Genomic DNA, 22,120 nt, shown 5'->3' with positions numbered 1-22,120 from the left:
GACCAGATCCTAATCTTATGCCGGTGCTGGGTCTGGCTTTGGCGGTGGTGGGGCTTGGAAGCTGCAGCTTCTTTGGTGAGTTCAGGGTGGGCTGTCCATGGCTACCTATGCCTGCCTGGCCACCTGCAGTGTTCGAGAACCTCTCTTCTATGCCATTATTTTCTCTGAATGTTATCATATCTTAAGCATAACTTTATTCATTCATACAGCATGATTTCTGGAGTGTTACTGGAGGACTGGAGAACTTAATTCCATCCATATATCTAACTAATGACACTTGCAGAGACTTTGTTTCTTTAAAAAAAAAAAAAAAGATCATTTTAGGTGGCTAACTATGAAATTACTCAACCAGCTTTGGGCACCTAACTTGCATTTCAGAAGTGATTTTCTGCTCAGCCTGTGCCTGTGTTTTGTTTGCAGCGTGTCTTGTCACACGGTTGCGTCTCACAGAAAGTCAGGGTGTTCCAACTGCACTCAGATTTTCCTCAGAAAGCTCATATTTTTATAGACTACACAAACACAAGCAAAAAAAAGAAAGAAAAAGAGAGAAGAAAGAACTATTTCTTTATTTAGAAGCTCAGCACAGAATTGTCCCAGAAAGGAGCACAGCAAACGCGGGCGACGCGCGGCGGGTGCGGAGGAGCCGCAGCCGGGCAGGTGCCACCTCCCGCACCGGCTTGAGAGCCTCTAAAAGCATTTTAAAATCGAGACACTCAAAATAACCTTAAGATGCTGGGCAAATAGTGACGAGGGGTTGCGATTAGGAGAGCGCTGTAGGGCTTGCATGACGCAAAGGGATTTCGTGATGCCACCACAGGAGGTGTGTGCAGACAGATGGAGGAAAAAAGCATCCTCAAGGTTGGTCATGGAGAACAACAACGTTACACAGGAGCCCTCCTGCAAGTCCATGGTGGTCTCCTAATCAGCACCTTCACAGGTGGCTGGGCCTTAGGAGGGTCTCTCAAAGCCTCCACCTTCTCCTTCTGGCTTTGTCCGGTTGCTAGTTTGGAACAGGAATGTCCATCCGCTTCTTATGGAGACCTTCATCATTTAACCTTGCCAGTTGTTCAGCTTACCCAGTGTCCAGGTGAGCAGGTGACCATAAACGATCGTAACTTTGGAGTGGTCTAGCTTATTGGGTTCAAGTAAAAATGAAGCATTTTAACATCAGTATAGAATTATGAATATTTAGTAAATGAATTAAGACACCCCGACTTTATAAATCACATTCAGTTTATGAATGAAAAAGAGAAAAAAGAGAAGCTGTCACTTTCCTGCTAATCTCTATCACCTCTCAGGTTAAATTAATCAAGAAGAGGCATGTTTTTCTCAGGGCCCTCTTCCCCCACAGTGGCTCCTCAGCCAGTCCAAGGCTGAAACAAAATCAAACCTTGAGTGACCTGCTAAGCTGGACAGTTAATACAACATTGGATAGAACAGAACCTTAAACTTTTTCTTACTATCTGTTTATAGTTTCAGCAGATCTGCTAAAAACTGATTAAGTGCTGGAATTATGCAAATAAAATTGGAATGACTATGTGAAAGTCATCTGTCCTTGCAAGCACAAAGTCTATGTCATATGTGTATTAGAAAATAGCTTATGTAACTCAACTAAGCACAATGTGAGGTTTTATGATCTCATCCCAAGGCAGGACAATGTAATTCTTTGTTATGAGAATTAAGATTGAGAACAGTTTAGTTTGTTTACACTATTGAAGTTTTATAGCAAATGCTGTCAAGTGGTGCCTCAAACAGTCCACGGGTATTTGTACAGACTTTTAAAATTCAAGCATAAAATAAAGTGACCATCTGATTCAAATGAATTTTCCAATTATTTGTGGCTTTAACAGAAGCTATTGAAGTGTATTGTATATATCTGGCAGCTGGTCCTACTTCTTTGAAAAAAACTAAAGCTTTGTATCTAATCCCTTGAGCAAACCAGTGGTAAATTGTTTATCAAATAAGTAGGAGAATTCTCCCATTTCGAATCTGTGCTGTCTTTACATTGCTGTCCCGGAAAGGATAATTGCATGCAGCTTTGTGCATGGGGCTGTTGAAGGGCTTCCCGACTTGCCTATTCCTCTCTCCTTGTCCGAGCCCCAACTCTCCTGTTGCCTGAATGCCCTGTGGCATCCCACCACCCTGGGCCTGCAGCCTGCCCAAATCCTCTGTATCTTCTGATACTGAACTTCTAGCCTTCCTCTGTAGTCTTCCTTCGGTATTTTGTCATCTTCTGCTGAGCTCATTTTTGATTTAGTTCTTAAAAGACGCAGTACTCTCAGAAAAAAAAAAAATTATTCTGAAAAACATGACGTTATTAACAGAGAAGGTCTCAGTCCACAAAATGGGTGTGTTTTACTTAATTTGCATCAGCAGGATCTGATTTACTATTTGAGTAAGGTGCCTCAGAGCACAAAGAGGTAATAGCAGTCCCCAAATATCTGTTAATCATAGTTGTCCAAGTATGAAAATCATAATTAGAGTCTAGAACAACTGTAATTGATGCAATGAGAAATGATAAGAAAAGGTTAGTATATCCTGTGTACAAAAATGTCTATTTATGTAGAGACTTTGGTCCTTTTCCTTTTAATCTGAAGATATATTTGACTATAAAATTACTTACATTGGTAAATATACATTTTTTTCCCTTGAAGATAAAATTTAAATAGGAAGAAGATGTTTGTCTCTTTCCATTTCCTATTCTATGTATTTTAGGTCATGTTAGCACCACGTAGCTGTCAGTCTCTTCTCAGGAAATACGTTGGGTCAGCATGCAGAAGGGATTACTGGTGCAGGTGAAGATACACTGGACAGGTGACTTCAGAAGTGGAAGACTTGGTTTGCAAACAGACCACAGTTTCCCATGCACTTTCAATATTTTGGAGTATTTTCTCTATTTTTACATTTTTTATGCTTCATATTTTTTAGCATGTAAGACTGGGTCTTTGATCCTCTACGCTAAAATCATCAGAAAGGTAGCTGGTCTGAAACATATATTCTAGTTATTCACAAAAGAGAAAAAGTCATCAATGTAAGCACTTTTATGCTCTTACGTGTTAAAACATTTTCCAAATGTGTTACAGTATTTTGTAATTGCAATAGTGCAGTTCTATTTCTGAGCTGAGCAAACACAAATAACAATAAATATTATTTTGCACTTGCATACATGAAATTGCAATTTGTCAAGATTATCTTTGGCTTGACTTGCAGTTTATTCAGAGCCTTTAAAAGAATATCGTCTAGCACTGAGTCAGAGAAAAGTTAAATAAACATCATTCAGCGTTTTTCTTGTTCTGAAGTTGATAGAGAAAGGCAGGATTTCTCGCAAGGCCGCTTCTGAGCCCAGCCTGCTTCCTCAGCACCGGTATTGCTACAGCCATTAGCTGCCGTGATTTTGATTGCGCTGCTCCTCTGAATATCGCTGTTTTAAACATGCAATAGGCTTTATTCTGGATTAAGTGAACACAATTAATAAAGGTGACATTTTAGTCGTAGCTGAACTCAATTACAGAGCTCCCAGAGAAGTGGACTTTTGCTCTCTGCCTTTGCATGGCAAGGAGGTTTGGCCAATGAAAACAAACTGACTTTACTCGTCCTGCTCACTTTGCTCCTGGAGCATTTAAAAGTATGTGTATATAGATGTGTGGCTCTTTTCTAGGTGCTGCCGTGACCGGCGTGGTGGGTTGTTTCGTTCCCGACGGGCGGGAAGACCGGGGTGAGCTCAGGGGAAGGGATGGGGAACGTGCTCCGGTTTGGCGTGGAGGCAATGGGGCAGGGATCGGTGGGCTCGAGCAAATAACCAACCAGCCACTGCGCCCTTGTTTCTTCTGTCAGCTCATGCAGTTGCTAGATTGCCATTACTTTATCTGCCTTAACATGAAGAACGTATTTCTTTTTACATCGCTTGTTCTCATATTTATCATCTTTCATGTGACACCTCTTTTATGAAGCAGTTCATTTGTAATTTTGATACGCAGTTCTTAATTACTTTTGCTACTCCTTGAGTTTTCTTCTGTTTCCTTTTCTCTTTTTTTTCAAATCTCTGTCTGAGGTTGAAGTGCCTGTAGTATCCGTGATGCCGTTTACCAGGGCAAAGCATAAGAATGTAACTTCCCAGCCTATGATTTTAGGATGTCATGTATGTGCCCACGTTTGCTATTGGTGGTGGCTGGAGGTTCAAACAAAATTGTACTTCAGAGTCATCTAGTTTGTTGTCTCATGTTATTGCTACAGTTTTGGGTGATTTTCTAGATATTTATTGTGGATTGTTCTTGCAAAGAGGAGCCCGTGGTTTTTTCCAGGTGTGTGTTTTTCCGGAAGGATGTCTATTTTCTAGTCTTAAAGTCTCCTTGGGAACACCTCAAGGGATTCCATGCAACTTTTACCAAAGAAAGTTCAAGGCACTGGCCGTGGCACAACCAAGGCCATGAAAGCTTGCTTAGGAGCTGGGGGCCTACAGTGCAAACAGTTTGAAATCACACGTACTGAGTGAGCAGTAAGTTGCCCTTTAGATAACTTGAGCTTGAACTTCTCTTCTTTCCTGGAGCTGGGAGGTGTCTGAGGACTGCAGATGAAGCAGCGTTGTTCATTTGAAATGCGGGGCGCGGAGGCTGTTTGGAGACACCTGAGTGAGCAGGGCTCGCACGTCTCCAGCACTGGCGGAGGCGGAGGTGTGACAGCAGCAGCTACACGACAGCCTACAAGTGCCACCTCGATGGGTTTGGCTCTCCGTGGTGGTGTCTGCTGCACTTGTCCGTATTTGCGAGGCGCGTTCAGAGCACCCTCAGCAGGTGGGGCACCTCCAGGAGGCTTGGACGCAATATGAGTGTCCTTCTGCCTCGTTTCTCGGCGGTGGGTTTAGCTGCCAAGGGAGCTGTGCTCCCAAATCCAGAAGTCCATGGGTTGCTCAAAACGCATGGAAATACCTGTGGGGTTTGGCAGTGGCTGGGGTGGGGGCTGTCTGGAGCTCCTCCTTGGGCTTGGGCTGCTGCATTCTGCAGAAGGGCAGCTTTAGGCACCAAAACGAGTGCTCTGGTTGTCTCCCTGTATCCTCCAGCATTAGCATCCTCACTAAAACTGCAGTACCGGCCAAGAGAGAAATGCAGTCAATGCAGATCGCAACTCTGCTTTTCCAGATCATTAACAGAGACAACGTGGATTGAATCTAGCCAATCTCAGTCCACAGCACTGAACAGCTTTTCTAGATTCAGTACAGTGCTCTTTTTCCAGGTCCTTTGCTTAAAACGCTCAGAGAAATTTGACCCGATTTGAACCCTAGTTTTGCTATTTTTAAATAGGATTTCTGAGACGCTGAATGGAGCTTGGTTACCTTATTTCAGCCGTATTATATTAGTCATTTACAAATCATGGTCTGAAAAACTGGCGAAATTTGTCTGCCGTGATTTGCTTTTTGTAACGTCGTATTGCCTAATGCTTGTGATGAAGTGAGGTTAGTTTATGGGAGCGAGATTCTGGAGTAGCCTGCATACCTGTGCACGTTCTGCAGCCTGGGGTGGATCCAGGCTCTGAGACTAAGTCACGGGAGAGTTCTGCATGGACTTCAGTGGCATCAGGGTTTCACTACCCTGATTACCGAAGGGGCAATACAGAGTACAAAATAAACTGGCAGAATTAGGCTTAGGCGCTTCCAAGCCTTCTTGCAATATATGCCATGCAAAATTATTAGTAAACTAAGCTAGATGAAGCAGGTAGTAATTACTTTGGTTTTTTTTCTTCTTTTCTGCAGAGGGAAAAATGTGCTGTTGATTTGAGTGCTGTTTAGAGGGGGACATAAGTTAGCTGTCTTTGGACTACTGGATCACAGTAAAAGAATACTTATAAATGAGATAAAAAGAGACAAGGAACATGCATGCAAGGTGCAGGCTCCCATCTGTTCACGGAGCACTTCAGTGCTGCACCCCAACATATAACCCCTTCGTGGCCACAGGCAAGGCAGCGCTTGAGGGCTTCCTGCAGAGAATAACCCGTCCCACAAGCGCTGACCCTGCTCCCGGGACACCCTAAATCTCCATCGCAAGCTGAAAGGAAAGTTGGACCTTGCTAAGGGTTTGTCAGCAGTCGTAGCCTTCTGTGTAATATCGGAGCAGTGGGAGACAGCCATGATACGAACACAGCAACAGTGGGAAGACTTCGACCGGTTTCTTTTCCATTTAAAAATACAGGAAAAATTATTTTTCAACAAATCCACCAAGGCAATCAAATCATATTTTCTTGCTCTTTATACCTGTTTATGCCTAAGAATAATTTCCATCTTAGTAAGCTCTCAATTTCCCAGCTGAAGATCTGGGTTTGTTTAAAGAACACATCTTTTTTCCCAGCTAGAGCTTGCATTTTTATAGAGCTCCATGATGTGAGTTTTAGACCGAGTTCTTCCTTTTTGACTGTAGCTGAGATAAAGAATTAGTAGTTTAAAACAATAACTACATGTTCCACTGTGATCAAGGAATTAGATAATCTGGCATGTTTGCTTAAGGGGTCTGTATCTTGGGGCTTTTATAGGGCAGTATTAAAGCCCTGAGCCTTCTTATTATGCCAATACCCAGAAGATTGCTTTAATGAGAAGTAAAGGGCCTTTTTCCAATTACAAGGGAATAACTGTATTAAGTTCCTGTGTTATGTCAACCTGCTTTGATTTGATTACTGCGAAAGAAATGGATTTATCTGTCAGTGTTACTTAATTAAGCCTTCTCATTGATGTTTTGCAGAGTAATATAGTGTAGTTTGCACATTTAAGTCTAAATACAAAGAAAATTGGTCGAAAGCTAAGACACGACCCCTGAAGATAAGGTACAAGAGTCGTTGCTTTTCATTTTCTGATCAGAGCCCCGAACTTCTGGCTTTGGTGGAAGAACTTTGGCATTATATGGGCTCAGGTTAACGTAAGGTAGAGGGCAAGGAGTTTTCAGACAAATTCGAGGCTGCTAAAAATTTTGCAGTCTAGGCAAATCTTACAGTTATTCCATGAGCTTAGTCTCCTAATCTCTGCCCGGTGTAGTACGCTCGGGTGAGTAGAATGACGTCTCCGTGCCTTTCTCCATGTCTTTCTTCTTCTGATATATTCCAGAGAGCACCGAAAAGGACGACTGGGCAGCAATTCAGCTAGCCATGAAATCATACTCTTAGCTGTAAGCGTGCAAGGAGTTCCCCTCACTTGACGTGACCGCCCAGCGGTTGGCCATGAGGCGAGTGTTTCCACGTGCTGTTGGGAAGTGCTTGGCGCTGTAGGGCACGGCACCAGCCTGCCCTCCCTCCCGCTGCTCCTGCCCACGGGCAGCGAGCGCCAGAAAAGAGTTCCCGCTCCAAACGCAGCTCCGCAGCCTGTTTTTTTTAAGTGACTCATAAAAGTCCTCGTGACCACAGCATCTATGTTCCTAAAGAATAAATAAAAATGCACAGTGTAGCAGTCTGAAAAGCTTTATTGCCCTGTAAATCTTGCCCCTCGCATTAACCGTGACTCAGCGTGAGGGGCCTCGGCAACACGGGTAGTTTCAGATAAGCTAATTTTTCATAAAATGAGTGTGTCGATAAATAACGTTTCAAATGGGGAGCTGTTCGGATAACGCGGGCGCCCGCAGCTGGCCGTCGGCGGGCTGCGGCGCGCGTGCTGGGACACCGGCCGGTCGAGACCTTTGCGCCCCAATTTTTAGCATCTAAGCACGGGCCTCGTGATGATGCGCGCACCCCTGGCCGGTGCTTGGTTTGTGACCTTTGGAAACGTGAAGGGCAAAAAAATACAAATATGGAGCAAAGGTGTAGGGAATATTTGGAGTTGTGCCTCCGATTAACGTGTGCGCGTCTCTTTGTCCCCTGCTAATTTTTCTGAAGGTTTCAGTAGGGATTTTGGAAGCTACCTTCAAGGATGCTGCGGTTCCCATCAGAGTCAGTGGGATAAGAGCTATTGTTTTTTAACAGGCTGTGGACCAGGCTCTAAAGAGTTAATTGCCTGTTACATAACACAAATGATTTTTTAAAATATGCCTAATTAACCTAATAGAATGGTTGATCTGATCTGTCAGGTAAATGATACACATTTTCTTTCTTTTTCTGGAGCTTAATTAAATATTTACCTAAGAGTGTCTTGTGCTATTAACACATTCATCTGTTAGTGAGATACTAGGAGCAGTAATTGAGGGAAAGTATTAATCTCTCCAAATGTTTTTACGCTGGAAGTCAGACGTGAGTGGTGGCACTACGCCTCCGTTAGGGCGCTGGTGACCGCAGCTCTTCCTCAGAGAAGTGGAGCTGCCCTTCCCACGGGAGACGCTGCTGCCCGCGCTCTTCGGCCGCGGGCTCAGAAGGTCCCTCCAGCCATCCAGACCAAACACGTGGGGTTTTTTTTTTTTTCCCCCAATTAGATTAAAGCTGCTGTTCGTGCGTGGCGAAAGGCAAGCAATAGTATCATTGCGTTAAGTTGCTAGAGGAGTGAGTTTAACACTTTAATATGCAATAATGCGGTGATAGGCCAAAGTCAATCACATTTCATGATGCCATACGTAAGACGTGTAAGGGATGCAACCAGTAGGGTCCAGCCCGTCAACAGACTAAAGGATGTGCTCGACTTTAAGCATGAATGACCTCATTTACTTGAACTAGCGCCAGAGTGAAGAAGATGTCCGTGGCGTTATTCACGCGCCGCCGTTAGACCCGTGCTCACCTGCCTCGCGGGGCTGGTGTCGTGTTTATCCGTTAAAGTTTTTAGCCAGGCGGAAAATCGCAGGGGACTCCCGACTCGTTTCAGTAAAGGCTGCAGGATGGCAGCGGCTGTGCAAGCGTGTCCCAGGACGCTTCGCCACGCTGCAGCGAGTATGACGCCTGCAGCCTTAAATAGCAGCCTGAAGAGCTGAGTTTACGGACTTGAGCGACTTCTCCAGGGGCTCGGCGCGGCGTGGGAGCGAGCCGGACCTGGCCGGCGGCTCGCGGCGCCCTGCCTTTGGCACGTCGGCTTGCAGCCGGGGCACCTTTTCAAGAAGTTAGTCTGGGGCTTTTTTTAGGCACCATGTTTAAAACAGCATGAAGCGTCACTAGGAAGTTTTAACAGTAATAAAATTGCTTAATTGCAAAGAGCTCATTTCGTGCTCGGAAAGGCTGGGGGAGAGCGGAATAGAAACGTTAGCATCCGAGAAGGACTATCGGGAAAGCACTGGGGGACGTGGAGAGCGTTGCTGTGCAGCGTGTTCACGGCTGACTTTTGTTGAAGAGAATTTGCCACGGCAGTCTGTAGCTAGCACCTTTCACCCAGGCCACAGCACCGCGACGCGTCGCTCCTGAGGATCCTCTTCCAAAAGGAGGGGGGAAATGGTGAAAACGCCCCGAAATGAAACCATCCAGAACCACTGGGCGCTCTGCCAGCGATTGCAGTGAATTCGCTGTCGGGCCGTAAAGGAAAAGGAGAAGCATCCCCTGTGCGGTTAGCTTTACGAACGTGCTTTTCTCGTCTTGACCTCACTGAGGTGCGGATAACGTGCTTAACTGCTTTTCTGGAATGGGAGCCTAGATACAGCAACGTGGGTTACGTTTACCCTAAGCATGCCTTGCTTTGCCGTCTCAGTTTGGTCCGCTCTCTTATGTTTTATTCTTTAATGTTTGACAATACCTGGTTTTGTGCTGGAGACTTTGGTACAACTTTAACTGGTGCAGTGCAGTCACTTTTTAAACTCTCGAGAAACGCTGAGCCGCTGAAGTAATTTTTATGTTTAAACCTCAGGTTCCTGAGGGTCCAGTTCATTTCTGCTGTGAATTTAAATGAGTTAATTTAAGCAGTGGGTCAGAAGCCACTACCATCGTAGTAGCCCTGTGCCTGATTCTTAATTAAAGGCAACAGGAGATTAATTTGAAACATTAATTTAAAAGTGCCTATACAAAAGGAAAGAATTATTGCAATAAAGCCTAAAGAACTTTTTTGTCCCTAGATGTAGAAGACAGAACTAGCTCAGGGTCCTGGGGGAATACAGGACATCCTAGTCCATCCAGGGTAAGTATATCTAATCTTTTTCCCCAAACCAGACTTCCTGCATATGTAAATTTACAGTCTTAAATATGAGTTTTACACCTGATTGCATAGAAAAACGGGCATGCAGAGTGGGCTCTAGCCTGCCTTCTCTTTAAAATTGCCTTTTTTTTTTTAAAAAACATTCAAACCTGATCCTGTGGTTGAATTTGGCCCCCGCTCCAGCACGGCGAACGGGTAGCGGGAACGCCGATTAAACCCCTTTTGCGGACGCCAGGGCCGCGCACCCGCTGCCCCGAGCTGAGCGCGCGCCGCCCCTGCTGCTGCTCGCCGTCCCGTTGTCCCCGGGCGGGTTTTTTTGGGGATAGCCGGCGCTGGCTGCCCTCCGGAAACGCGTCGGCTGCCCGGCTCGGCGCGCCTGGGATTTCCTGGAGCTCGCCGCCTTCGCTCTCGTTTTTATCCTCCTGCCTGCGGTACGGTGGGATTCAGTCGCTGCGGCTGCAGAAGGTCCTCCACAACCTTCTGGAGTCTCAGGCGGCCGACTGCGTCTCGCTTGAGCAGGGCAGAAGCGAAGCGCTGCTCGCCGCAGAGCAGCTATGGCCGGGGCGCGCGCAGCCCGTGCCCGGCCGTCCCGCCGCGGGGCCGCGGCTTGGCGTTCCCTCGGGGAACGCGAAGGGTCAGAGCTTGCCTGGAGGTCAGTGCCCTGGAGCATGTGGCTGGGGAGGTGAAACGAGGTTTGGTTGGTCGTGCTCGCTCCGTCCCCTTCTCCGCTGGGCAGATTCGGCCCTTTGGCCGACGCTGAGCGCGGCAGGGTGGCGCCCGGCCCCACCGCGCTGTCCCCTTTTCTTATTCCCCATCCCGTTTAGCATCCACGACGTCATTACTTCACACATCTGCCAGTTTTATTTTTATCCCCCCCCCCTTTTTTTTTTTTTTAACTTGACACTCGTATTGCTTCCTAGGGAAAAACGTTTTGAAAAGTAAATTCTAAATTTGCACACACAATTATTTATGCATGCAAAAGCTTGAATGTGAGCGCACAGTTAAGTTTTGCGACACAAAGAAAAGAGCACGAGCCTGGGAAGAATTCTGAAGTTCCGGCAAGGCTGTGCCCTAACTCGTGGCGTTATTCGGCAGAGAGCTTGACCCCCCCGTATCTCCTGCTTTGTGAAACGACGATGGTATTCCCACCTTGGAAGCATTAGTTTCTTGTGAATACAGAGGAAAGCAAACGTTACGTAACTGCTGCGCACGGCTCCTAGTTGCAGTTCAGTTTTAAGATTTGGCTAATCTCGTGACCGGACGCAGAAGGCTGTTTCGAAAATTAGGGACCCGATCCTGCCAAGGCTTGTCCATGTATTTTCTTCACCGTATGGGTAGCACCCGACGCTGTTGATGCCCAGCACAGTACTGCCGGGAGAGGGAATGCAATGCCGCACCCAGGGACAAGAGGGGCAGCTCATACCCAGTAGTGACTTACCAAATTGCATGCATAAATACTAACGCCACGGAGGATCGGTTTTCGGTGAAAAGTAACTTTCCACACCCAAACAGCGTGAAACAAATTTTGAAATTTTATTTGTAGGTGAGTCCATGTATATACATCAACAAGGTGATTAAGACAGTAAATTTATACATAAAAACTCGATTTAAAAAGCAAACCACCTGAAGAAATATTTCCTTTCTGTTTTTAACAGATGTTATTAGCTTTTGTGTTAAGGGAAGTTTTTTCGTTGAAGTGCGCAGCACAAATTTCCAAGAACCTCAGATCAATCACCGGTTCTGGATCATCCTCAGAACAAAGCACAGTCGATTACTAATGAAATAAAAATTTGAAACAGCTTTAAAAATGTCCTGGAACGCATCACTTCCAGCAGAATCAATAGAGGAAAACAATAAGAGGAATAATAATTCTTATAGCTGGTTTAAAACTCAGAAGGGAGCTATGGGCCTGTAGGTTTCGAAAAAATGCTTGTTAAACTTGTACAAATGTGTTTTTCCCAATTTGTTAACAGAACTATGGCGATGGGACTCACTATGATCACATGGCGAGCAGAGACCTTGGCTCACATGACAATCTCTCTCCTCCTTTTGTCAATTCCAGAATACAAAGTAAGAAACTGCATTTCCTAACTTGATTGTGTTTTTGCAAGCAGAGTAAAAATGAGCGAACCGGCCGTAAAACCCGGAGGGTTTCACTCCCTCGCCCTCGCTGCGGGGGTTGGTGGGCGCCAGCCGATGGGGGCGAAGGTGGGGTTTTGGTGGTGGTTGTCCTTCTGCGCTACCCTGCAGGCCGGGAAGCGCGTCCCGAGCGGGTTTGCCGAGCAAACCAAACGGTCTTCTTGTGAGCGGCACGCGACGCAACCGCGCTATCTGCCGGAAGAGGTAGAGGCACTTTTCGTAAAGCTCAGCCTTTTCTTTTCGGAGGTGTGACCGGTTGGCAGAGGAAAGCAGAGCATGCTCTGAGCAGGGCTTTTCAAGCAGAAAAGGATGGCTGAAAGTACAAACATACGTTCACAAGGGGGAACGGATAAAATAGCGGGTTGGGGGCCCGTGCGGTCCGTCCCGCTCGAGACAAGGGCGGCGTTGCCCGGGGCGCGGGGCAGGCGGGTGCCTTCCACCCCACAGCCCACGGCAGAAAGTTTTAACGCCCCGGACTAATCATTTAGTTTAGCCGCAAATACCGTAACCGCATGAAGAGAGGCTATAATTATTCGTAAGTGACTGATAGCTACTTTCTTTAATTATGGTTGATAAATGAGTTTAGTTAAAGTAAATATATGATGTAAAAATATTAGTAATGCTTATGCTTGGCCAAGATCACACCCTTCTTCTGCAGTTGTCAATGAACTAACCAAATGCTTTGCTTTAAAGGATTGTACGTAAGCCAAAAACAACGTGGAGCTGTAACTGTGATATATCATTCTTCAGCTCTAATATATGCCCCTAAAATATGCCTTGTTTTTGAATATCGGGGAATATTTGTGAGTTGTTTAACATATGGGACAATGTTGGAGCTTGTAGTCATTTTTATGTATTCACGTACAAAACATGGTTACAGCAGTTTTAAAGGGTCTTATATAAGCCAAAAAAAGCACGGCAATTTCAACACTCCCTCCGTAACTCACGCCGTGGGGCTTAGGCAGCGTGCGGAGACGCTCAGCCTTCTGCGAAACCCGCTGCCCTGCCCGCTGCCCCCAGGTTTAACCCTGGATTTGGGCCTTAAAAGTCTCTCTCTCCTCCGTGCCTTTGGGTTACGAACAGTCTCGTTCCTGTCTGTGACTGTTTTTGCCAAACTTAGGGAAAACAGTGGTTTCACTTGGATTTAAAAAAAAAAAAATAGCTGTTACGTTAACATAGCGGCGAAGGCCTGCTGTTGAAGGATTTGAGCAGGTACTCTGGGCAGCTTGTGACCCCCTCCGCGAGTTTCCCCGAGACCCCGCTGAGCTGCGGGCTGGAGCGTTTTTGTGTTGTTTCTATGTTTTGGAAATTTCCGCTGGGAACCGGGCTCGGGCTGTGGGCGCCGGGGCTCCCGCACGCGGTTCGTCGGTCTGCCCTTGGCCCCGCGGCCAGCCCCGCCGTTGCGCGCTTTGCACCGGCAGAGGCACCACGGTAATTTGCTTTTCCTGCTCTCCCGTCCGTCGGCATCTGATGCAGAGCCTGAGACGGACACGGAGCCGGACTGCCCTCCGACCGGAACCGGGTTGGTACTGGGGTAGCGCTGGTGACTTAAATGAAGTTCGTCCTGATTTAAGGCCGTCTGACAGCAGAGTAAGGACCTTAGCGCGTTGCCTCTGAATTTATAGCTTTTAAACAGCATAATTTTTATGTTGATTAAATATTTCTTATCTGTCTTCCCATTATTATTATTAATGCTTAAATCAGGACCAGGCTGGATAGTTATGTGATGAATATTACCCCGTTTGCGGAAAAGAATTACCAATGACAGCTTATTTGATTTTGTGCGCTTTTCTTTTCCGTGCTGGTTTGAACGAAGTTGTGTACAGTTAACGAAACCCCCGTCAGCTCGGTATTTCATCTCGGGGTCTTCGTTTTCGGGTGCTTTGCTTGCTTCTCTGGAGGGCAGTCAGGGAGCCGAAGAGCAGCCAGGTGCCCTCTCCCCCCGGCACGGCGGGGCAGGGTCCCGTCCTTTGGTCCATGCAGCCTTAGGTTTGGGTAGTTCCATGTCTGTCTTGCCCTGTAGAAACATGTGCATGTGTCTGCACTTTCCTTACTTTGGCCTAATCTAAAGCGTTCGCAGGGTAAGCTAGCGTGTAAGGTTAACTTTGCAGACAGCAGCTTTCCGGGCAAGAACAGTTTTGCAATAACTGGGGATAGTTACTAGTGACGCTGTACCTGTGAACCACAAACGGTTGTAGACACGCTGTGCTTGAACGCGGGTTTATACTGCACGTTTTATTTTTCAAACATTTATTTTAAAAATACATTTTTAAGCGGCCAGAGTCTAGTAGGGAGCCTCCGAGCTGGTCTTTCCACGAAGCCGTTCGGCGGTTAGCTGAGAGACCAGCAACGCTGTGCACGTAGCTCTGAGTTTCTGCCTCCTCAAAGTACCGCTTCTGTATAGCGAAACACGGTTTTCCGGAGTCCGGGTGCTCTTCTAGGTATATTTTGTTTTCCTAAGGGTAAGTGAAGAGTACTTATTTGACCCGGAGTTAAAGCTAGGTGGATGGTGACAGTTCAGGGCATGGCGGGCGTTGCAGCCGTTTCTCACGGTCTCCTCCGTTTCCAGGTTCCTTCTTGGTGAACGTTTTTTATCCTACCACTTAGGCTATCTTGCTAGTACATTAAATCATTTGCTAATATATAGTAACTTGTCCCGAACCCCCCTGTAGCTTAATGGAACGTCTCACGGCAAGGATTAGATGGAGGTTTCGGGCGCTGTTGAAGAAAGCTGCTGGCTTATGTGGTGACCTTTGAATCTCATCTGGCTTGGTGGCTGATATTTTGATTTGGTTACTGTGGTCATATTGTGACAGCTGCTGGTTCATTATAATTCAGTTCCTCTCCTCCGTTTGCCTACCAGGAATATTTAGGTTTGTGTTGCTTAGAGGGCTCTAACCATCCTGAATTTACCGCAGCGCGCTGTAGAAGGTGAAGCGCTGTGAATGCCAGCGGCCGCCCGCGCCAAGGGGAGAAGCACCGTCCGCCCGACAGACCGTCACGGCGGAGCGCGCAGGGAAGAACTCGGGGCGGGAGGGAACTTCTCCTGGGATTTACACAACTGATTCACTAAAGTGTGCTGAACGGAGTTAAAATGAGAATAGAAAATATCAGAGGCATTTTTTGTTTTCCTGCATGGACGCTTGGTGTGTTTCTCCCCTTCTCCTGTAGTATTTCTGGTGTTCACAGTATTGGTTTTGTAGACCTTACTGAAAGAGTCCCTAATCTACTGACTGACTGAAAGGCAGGCTAGAAAACTTCTGGTTTTGAGAGTGCTTTGGGACTCTCTAAAAGGACTTGCACTCGCTGCACGCGCGTCTCCCAGTTTTTACAGGAGTCGGTCGACGTGAGGACGTAGTATGCAAAGACAAAATCTCGGCTTGCGTTTATTTTCGTTTTCTGTTGCTGAATGCAAAAGGCAGGACAGATGCAATTTAGCGTTAGCATAACAGAGGAATAACTTCTTCCTCCGAAGTGCTTCCCCTCGTACTGCTCTACTCCGAGTCGCTGCTGCGCTGGGCTGGCTTGGGCTTTCAGAAGAGCGCTTGCTCGGCGCGCTTGCGGGAGGGCTGGCCCTCTAAATTCGCCAGAGGCAGGCCAGCTGCCTCACGAATTGCATATTTTTCCTACGGTTTCTTCCTTTTCCCTTTTAAAATCCCGAGCTGGCGGTTTTGCTTGGAGCAGCGCCGTTGGTGAGAAGGTGGCATCTCCTCGCGGCCTCGGAGCTGGGGGGCGCGGGGCAGGGCGAGCGGGGCTGGCCGCTGGCCGGCCGCGCGCCCTGCTCCGGACCCGCCGGCGCTCGACACCCGCGCGCGCGCGGCCGCCTTTCCCTCTCCCTGCCTGAACAAAAGGACGCTGTGTATTTCACACGGGTATCGTGAGACGTGATAAATAACTGTCTGGAAAACATCCTGCGTTCCTAGGATACTCCATATACCTGCCAATTTTTAATATTATTTTTAATGCCGTGATACCGCTTGTCTCTCTATGAACACTGCTGTGGTATTTGTTTTTAATGTGCACAGCTTTGATTCTGTTACTGTTATTATAAGTGGAACTGGAATTTTTGCAGATAGTTCAGTTTACCCAGCGCTGCATTATAAGGCCCTGCTTTCAATTGCTAAACTATAAACATTTGGGATGAAATTTTCCATGCTGTGTATCTGACTCAGCCTGATTATTATTTTTTTAACCTTCTACAGAAATGATTTCAACATTTCCTAAAATGAGATTACATTTCATCCTGGCAGATTTTTGATTTTGTCAGTTAGTGCCTGGCATGTCCCAGCCATTAATCCTTTTTCACACCACCGCTGTTATGTCAGGTGGCTTCGGTTCCCATTCGCAGCTGCAGAAGTTAACTTGAAGGTACTTGAAGAACAATGAGGGAAATATCAAAAACTGGCCCGTAATTTTCAGTTGTAAACGAGAGAGACAAAAGGCGGTGATTGCGTCTTAGACCTGCACAGGCCATTTTTACATGCCTGCGTCTCAGTTCTCGCCGTGTTCAGTGACACCAGAAATGCCACCGCTTGGGGAAATCACGCTGGTGGTGTTTCGTATTGGGCACCCACGTTAGGAGAACGCACGTGCGGTAGCCACCTCTTTATCTTAGCATCGTCTGCTCTTTTCTTATAATTTCCTAAAGCCTTTTCAGAGCAATATAATTTATTAATATTAATAAGAGGGTATTTTTTGAAGGAGTCTGGCAACTTAGAGTGGAAAGAATTAAGACAAGACTTTATTGCATTTGCAAAAGAAAGTAACATGTGACATATAAAAAGAAATATGACAATTTTAAAAATATCAGTCAAAGGTGAAATTTCCAGAATGACAGGCAGAACTATGTTTTCCATAAAAATCTGTGACTGTCTGGCTATCCATAACATTAACTAAGATGAGTTGTAACAACAGAAAGTCTGAATATAACAACTAAAAAGATCAAGAAAGGGCTTAAACCAGAGAACTGGAAATCCCAAACTCCAGTTTTATTTCAAATGTTTTATGTTAGTGCACATGACACAACCCAGCACCTGCATTTTTAGGAGAAAGCAGTGAATGGATGATGCATGAGAGAAGAGAGCTTCCAAAAAGAGAAAAGTGTTAGGTTGTCAAGTAGTCTCCCAGCTGCTGAACGCTCAGAAATTGCCCAGCTACACAGATGTTTAGAGTGATTTGGATGTGCATTTCCATGCAGGGAAGGCTGTTTCGTATGGATGCAGTATGGGTTCAGGTGAAATACTGCTGGGGAGGGGAGGTGGACCAAGTACCACAGTTCCTCATGGGTTAAGACGACTGCCAAATGCAAAAAAGAAACTTCAGTGTGGCGTGGCTAGGCTACAAGAAGACCTTTGACTTCTCATGTGTTCATGGGTGGAAAACATGCTGAGAGCATGCAATCCTACAGGTAGCACTGCTGTTTTTAGACAGCTCAGCTATGACCTGGAGAAGACAGGTCCCACCACCATGAGTGCTTCCTAGTGACTGCAGCTCTCTGTGGCTTGCTGCGAGAGGTGGGAGCAGGAGGTCCTGGGATGTTAAGGGGAACGTCTGAAAACCTGGATTCAGCTGCCAAATTCGAGCTATTTGGCGTATAAAGGGAAAACCCCAAACTGGGGCATCAAGTGCTCATCCCGAGACCATCTGTGGACATCCCTCCCCATTGGTGCACACCTTCCTTCCCCTCTGGCCCTGCACGGCCCATCCCAGGAGACCCTAACCCACTTAACTCATCCCAACCATTGTGTTTGAATGCTGTATGTAGATACCTGTCCGCCAGCCTAAATTTGTTCCTCTAGTCCCCTTCTGAGTACAGAAGACCTCTGCTGAGATTACTGGAAGATCTGAGACAGGGTTTTCAAATGTCACCGAAATCCAATAAGATAAAGCTGTTGAATTTTTTTGCCAAATCTAGAATTGTTTTACCAACCAAAATCTCTCATTTATGAATGGCCCTAAAATTAAAAAATGGAACTAATCTAGGAATAAAAGTGCACCCTTGAAAACTCTGGGAGCAGGCCACATAAACAAATCTCCAATAACCAAATTAGAAAACAGCGACTAATTTCAGACTTGATCTTTTCTGTTCCTGAATGGACGTATACGTAATTTACATGTAAATTAAGGCTTGAGCAGGGGGGTTGGACTATAGATGATCTCCAGAGGTCCCTTCCAACCTCATCCATTCTGTGGTTCTTTGATTCATGTTACATCTGACATAGGAACAGCTGTAAAAGATTTCTTCCAGCCTTTTTCTTCTGGATTAGTCTTTGTGTTTTTTTCACAACAAAGTAGAAGTGCTTCTGGATGACCCAGAGCAACAGTTTTAGTTTAATCACGTGGTGCGTCAGGGCTGAGACCTGGGAGGTTGGATGGTGTGTTTTAACTTTCTAAGATAGCCACAATGAAATTCACACAGTTTACTGTCGAGAGGGGCCTTGAAAGACGCCTCAAAAATGCTTTGTAGAAGACACTGGCTCCCATAGCTGTTCCTGTCACGTAATATGCCCGATGCCTCTTTCCTGTCCCAGTAGCAAACGTACAAAATTAACAGAAAAAAATCTGCACAGAAAAGCATTTTGTAGATGTATATATAAATATGTCACATTTTCCTGTCAAGAGTTAATGTATTTTGCAGCAAGTCAGTCTCACCCACATTGCCAGTCGGGATTCTGAACTTCGGCATTCAACCCAAGCCTCTCATACAGTCTTGAAGAGAAGAAATTACAAGGACATTTCCATTTATTTGGGGAACAAGCAGCAGATGTATAAATAGAAACTGTGGACTGTGGCAATTAATGTCTGCATACTGAGCAAAGAATTGAAATATTATTTTGTGCTACATAGTTTTCAGTGAAGTTTACATTCCATTGTATTTTGTTCTTAAACAAGTCCAAGCATTTTTAATAAGTTATTTTGTGCGACAGTTGTATTCTGTGTAGCATGGCATAGACTAAAGCTGTGTGAAAATTTCACATTGAACTGCAGATGTATTTGATCTGTATTTGGAGCGTGAATTACAATGGATTGTAAGTTTGCAAAATATTGGTGGAAATTATTCTCTCAGTAAACAGGGAGGAAAGTTCCTCGTGCTAATAATCAAACCCTCTCTTCCGGCAATGGCCTTCTGCAGACCTGGAGACGCTTCAGAGCCTGCTGGTGGGGCCGGAGTAGGTAGGAGGGTGGCCCTGGAGAGGGGGAATCAGCGTGTGCAGCATGGAGTTACTGAGTTCAAAGCTATGAAGGAGGTGCGGGATGAGGTGGTTTCTGTCCTGGGCAGCCAGCATACAGGATTCGGTCACGTCCCCGTCAGGATTGGCACAACCAACATGGGCTCCGTTGTGCACAGCTTGCTCTAAGGCTCTATTTTTAGCTACTCTCGGGATTGCATTTTTCTGCAGTGCAAACACCTTAATAGAGAAATGGCTTCTAAGATAACATTAAAGCTTTTAATTTAAGGCTTTTAAAATAGCATAAGGCATTTTAGTGGTTATAAAAAAAAGCTTCTGCCTTTTATATAGATTAACTTAGTTTGGCTTTCAAATAGGTATTTGCTGCTGTTCTCCAGTGGAGCTGATATTAGTGAAAGAGGGAATATGAGCTCACACCTTTTTAAGCATTAAAAGGAACGTGTAAGTGGCTTCCTTAAAATATTCATAGAGGAGAAAAAATTAAATTCCTAGAAACTCTTACCTAACCAGGAAAACCATTGATAGGCACATTTTTAAAAGCGTTTTTAGTTTATGAATTAGCTACAATCTTCGTATTTTCCAGAAGTGTCTGTATTCACACAGTTAGTGACTATACACTTCAAGGTAGAGGCATGCTTCTAGAGGGGACGGCTGGACTGGATGTGGAATAGATTTGCATTACAGCTGGAAAGCATACATGTGGGAAAATCTGTGAAACAAAACAAATTTGTTGAATTACTAGGTCATTTACATAGCTGCTCTAGTCATGGTCCGTTAAACAGGCAAAAACAATGGTTTTGTTATGCTCTCTAGTTAAGGCACAGAATGTGTAAAACAATGCAGAGTTAGCTGTATAATTAATAACCATTTTGAGCCTGTACTTACCTTGAGTCTGAACTTCACGGTGTAAAAAGATGTTGAGTCAAAATAATACATTAGCTAAATAAGATCCACTTCTTTTGTTAGGTCTTGGCGTGTTCTCCTACAAAAAATAGATAAAGCTGCAACTATCAGGGCTCGAAGGTGACTGAACCTTAACATTGGACTACGCTGGAGTGGTACCCAAAGGCAAAGCTTGGACAACATATTTTTGGGCCAAGCTAAGTGCCATTTGTATTGCAATAACAGATTTCTCCTAGCGTTTTTCTTTATAACAAAGCACGTGTCCAGGAAAGAAATTTAGCATTGGCGTCTGTAGGAAGACGTGATTGTCTTGTAGCAAAAAATCATTTTTACTCTTGTTATATTTTTAATTGTCTTTGTCGACGCTACTTCTGACAACTTCTGTAATGACTTCTCCATTCTTGTCCCTAATCTTCAGTCTCCAGTTCTGCTTCGGATTTTGCACATTTGGTCAGATGCACAGAAAATGCAAAACTGAATATAAAACAGTTTCAATGAAAATAATAAAAAGGATAGGACAGGAGGGTACAGTAATTCTCTGTAGCATCATGCCAATAGATGCATCTTACCATATGGTCTAGATTAAGGACAGCACCAATTCTCACTCTATACAAGGCTGATGGTATACTGGGTCCGTGCTTTGATCCTTGTACCATGTGAAATAAAAAGATATGGCGCACGCATTTAACAAGAACCATGAGTGCTTTAATTAGATTATATTTATTTTTAACTAAAATCAGAGTACTCCAATACATTTCTTTATTCTGCAAAGTTTTATTATGTGATTGTGGTCCTAACCATATTCTACGGTTCTAAAAAGAATACAGACTGAAAGCTGATATGGAAAGATGCTTTAGGGAGAAAACATGCTGACTAAATATTAAGAAGATAAGAAGAATATGTAAGAAGAAATTAGGCTAACTAACAAATATTAAGAAGAGTGGTATTATATATATATGTGAATTATCTGGTGAAAGCAATATTTTGATTAATTATTGGATAAGGAAGCTACCTAAATAGTTCAGCAAGAATTTAGTCAATGGTATTTTTAAATTATGTTGATTAAATACCTTTTAATTATGATATCTATATCAAAATGTTCAAACCCTTCCTATGATTTATATTTTCACTTTCATATTTCAGTAGAATTGAAAGATGCCTGATTCTGGTTCAGGTAGCCAACAAATTTTATTTTTCCAAATATGCCTTCCAGGAATATATTTTTTTTCCCTTCCTAAATTTTACATTTCATGTAAATCGCATAGCCATCTTATGGATTCCAAAGACAATTTTGGCCTGGATTTTGCAGTTGGCTGAGAACGCAAATCTCCCAAGGTATGTGGAGCAACACCCAGAAGATAATGGAAAGTCTGAAGAGAGAGCATATTTTAGGAACCATTACATAAAGAAGTTTGCAGGTGTCCGTAAAATTTGGCTATAATCTACTTTGTCATTCTTTATTTCTACTCGCAAAACCAAAAAAAAAGAGGAAAGAAGAAACACGAGGAAATTAGTGAAACTTTTGGAATAACTGTTGTTGTCAGAGCCCTGAAGTGTCTTTAAAAACCGGGACAAGACTAATAGTAATAATCTTTAAAGCACTGAGTTACGTGCTGATAGTTATAGTAAGTGAGGTGTGCAAACAGAGCAGCTGTTATATTCTTAGCAGTAGCTCGTGTTTGGCTTTGGATACTAGAACCTGTTTTAAAGAAAGGAAAGATGATGCCATGTAAAGACATAACATAAAGGGGAATCAGTACCTACTGAAATATAAATGTAGCAGAATTATTCTACACAGTTATGCTAAGAACAAATATACTGTGTTGTAAAATAAACTATCAGCCTAATATAGATGAACAAGCATGGACAAAAAGTAATC

General features: G+C 44.6%; 1 protein-coding gene across 35 annotated transcripts in view; it reads left to right on the top strand.

Annotated features, from left to right (window-relative positions):
- LOC138064405 (transcription factor 4) overlaps positions 1-22,120 on the top strand; it is a 235,535-nt gene that overhangs the window by 57,239 nt on the left and 156,176 nt on the right. For 28 of the 35 annotated variants that reach the window (XM_068926726.1, XM_068926745.1, XM_068926743.1 and 25 more), the window contains 2 exons: positions 9,930-9,991; positions 11,983-12,079. The exons of the other annotated variants lie outside the window; for them this stretch is intronic. In XM_068926726.1, the coding sequence (XP_068782827.1) occupies positions 9,930-9,991; positions 11,983-12,079 (159 nt within the window). The remainder of the gene's footprint in view (positions 1-9,929; positions 9,992-11,982; positions 12,080-22,120) is intronic. 35 annotated transcript variants of the gene reach the window in all.

Source organism: Struthio camelus, chromosome Z (assembly GCF_040807025.1).
Source record: "Struthio camelus isolate bStrCam1 chromosome Z, bStrCam1.hap1, whole genome shotgun sequence".
Classification (NCBI taxonomy): domain Eukaryota; kingdom Metazoa; phylum Chordata; class Aves; order Struthioniformes; family Struthionidae; genus Struthio; species Struthio camelus.
Note: the sequence above shows the minus strand (reverse complement) of the source record. Positions and strands in the feature narration are given on the sequence as shown.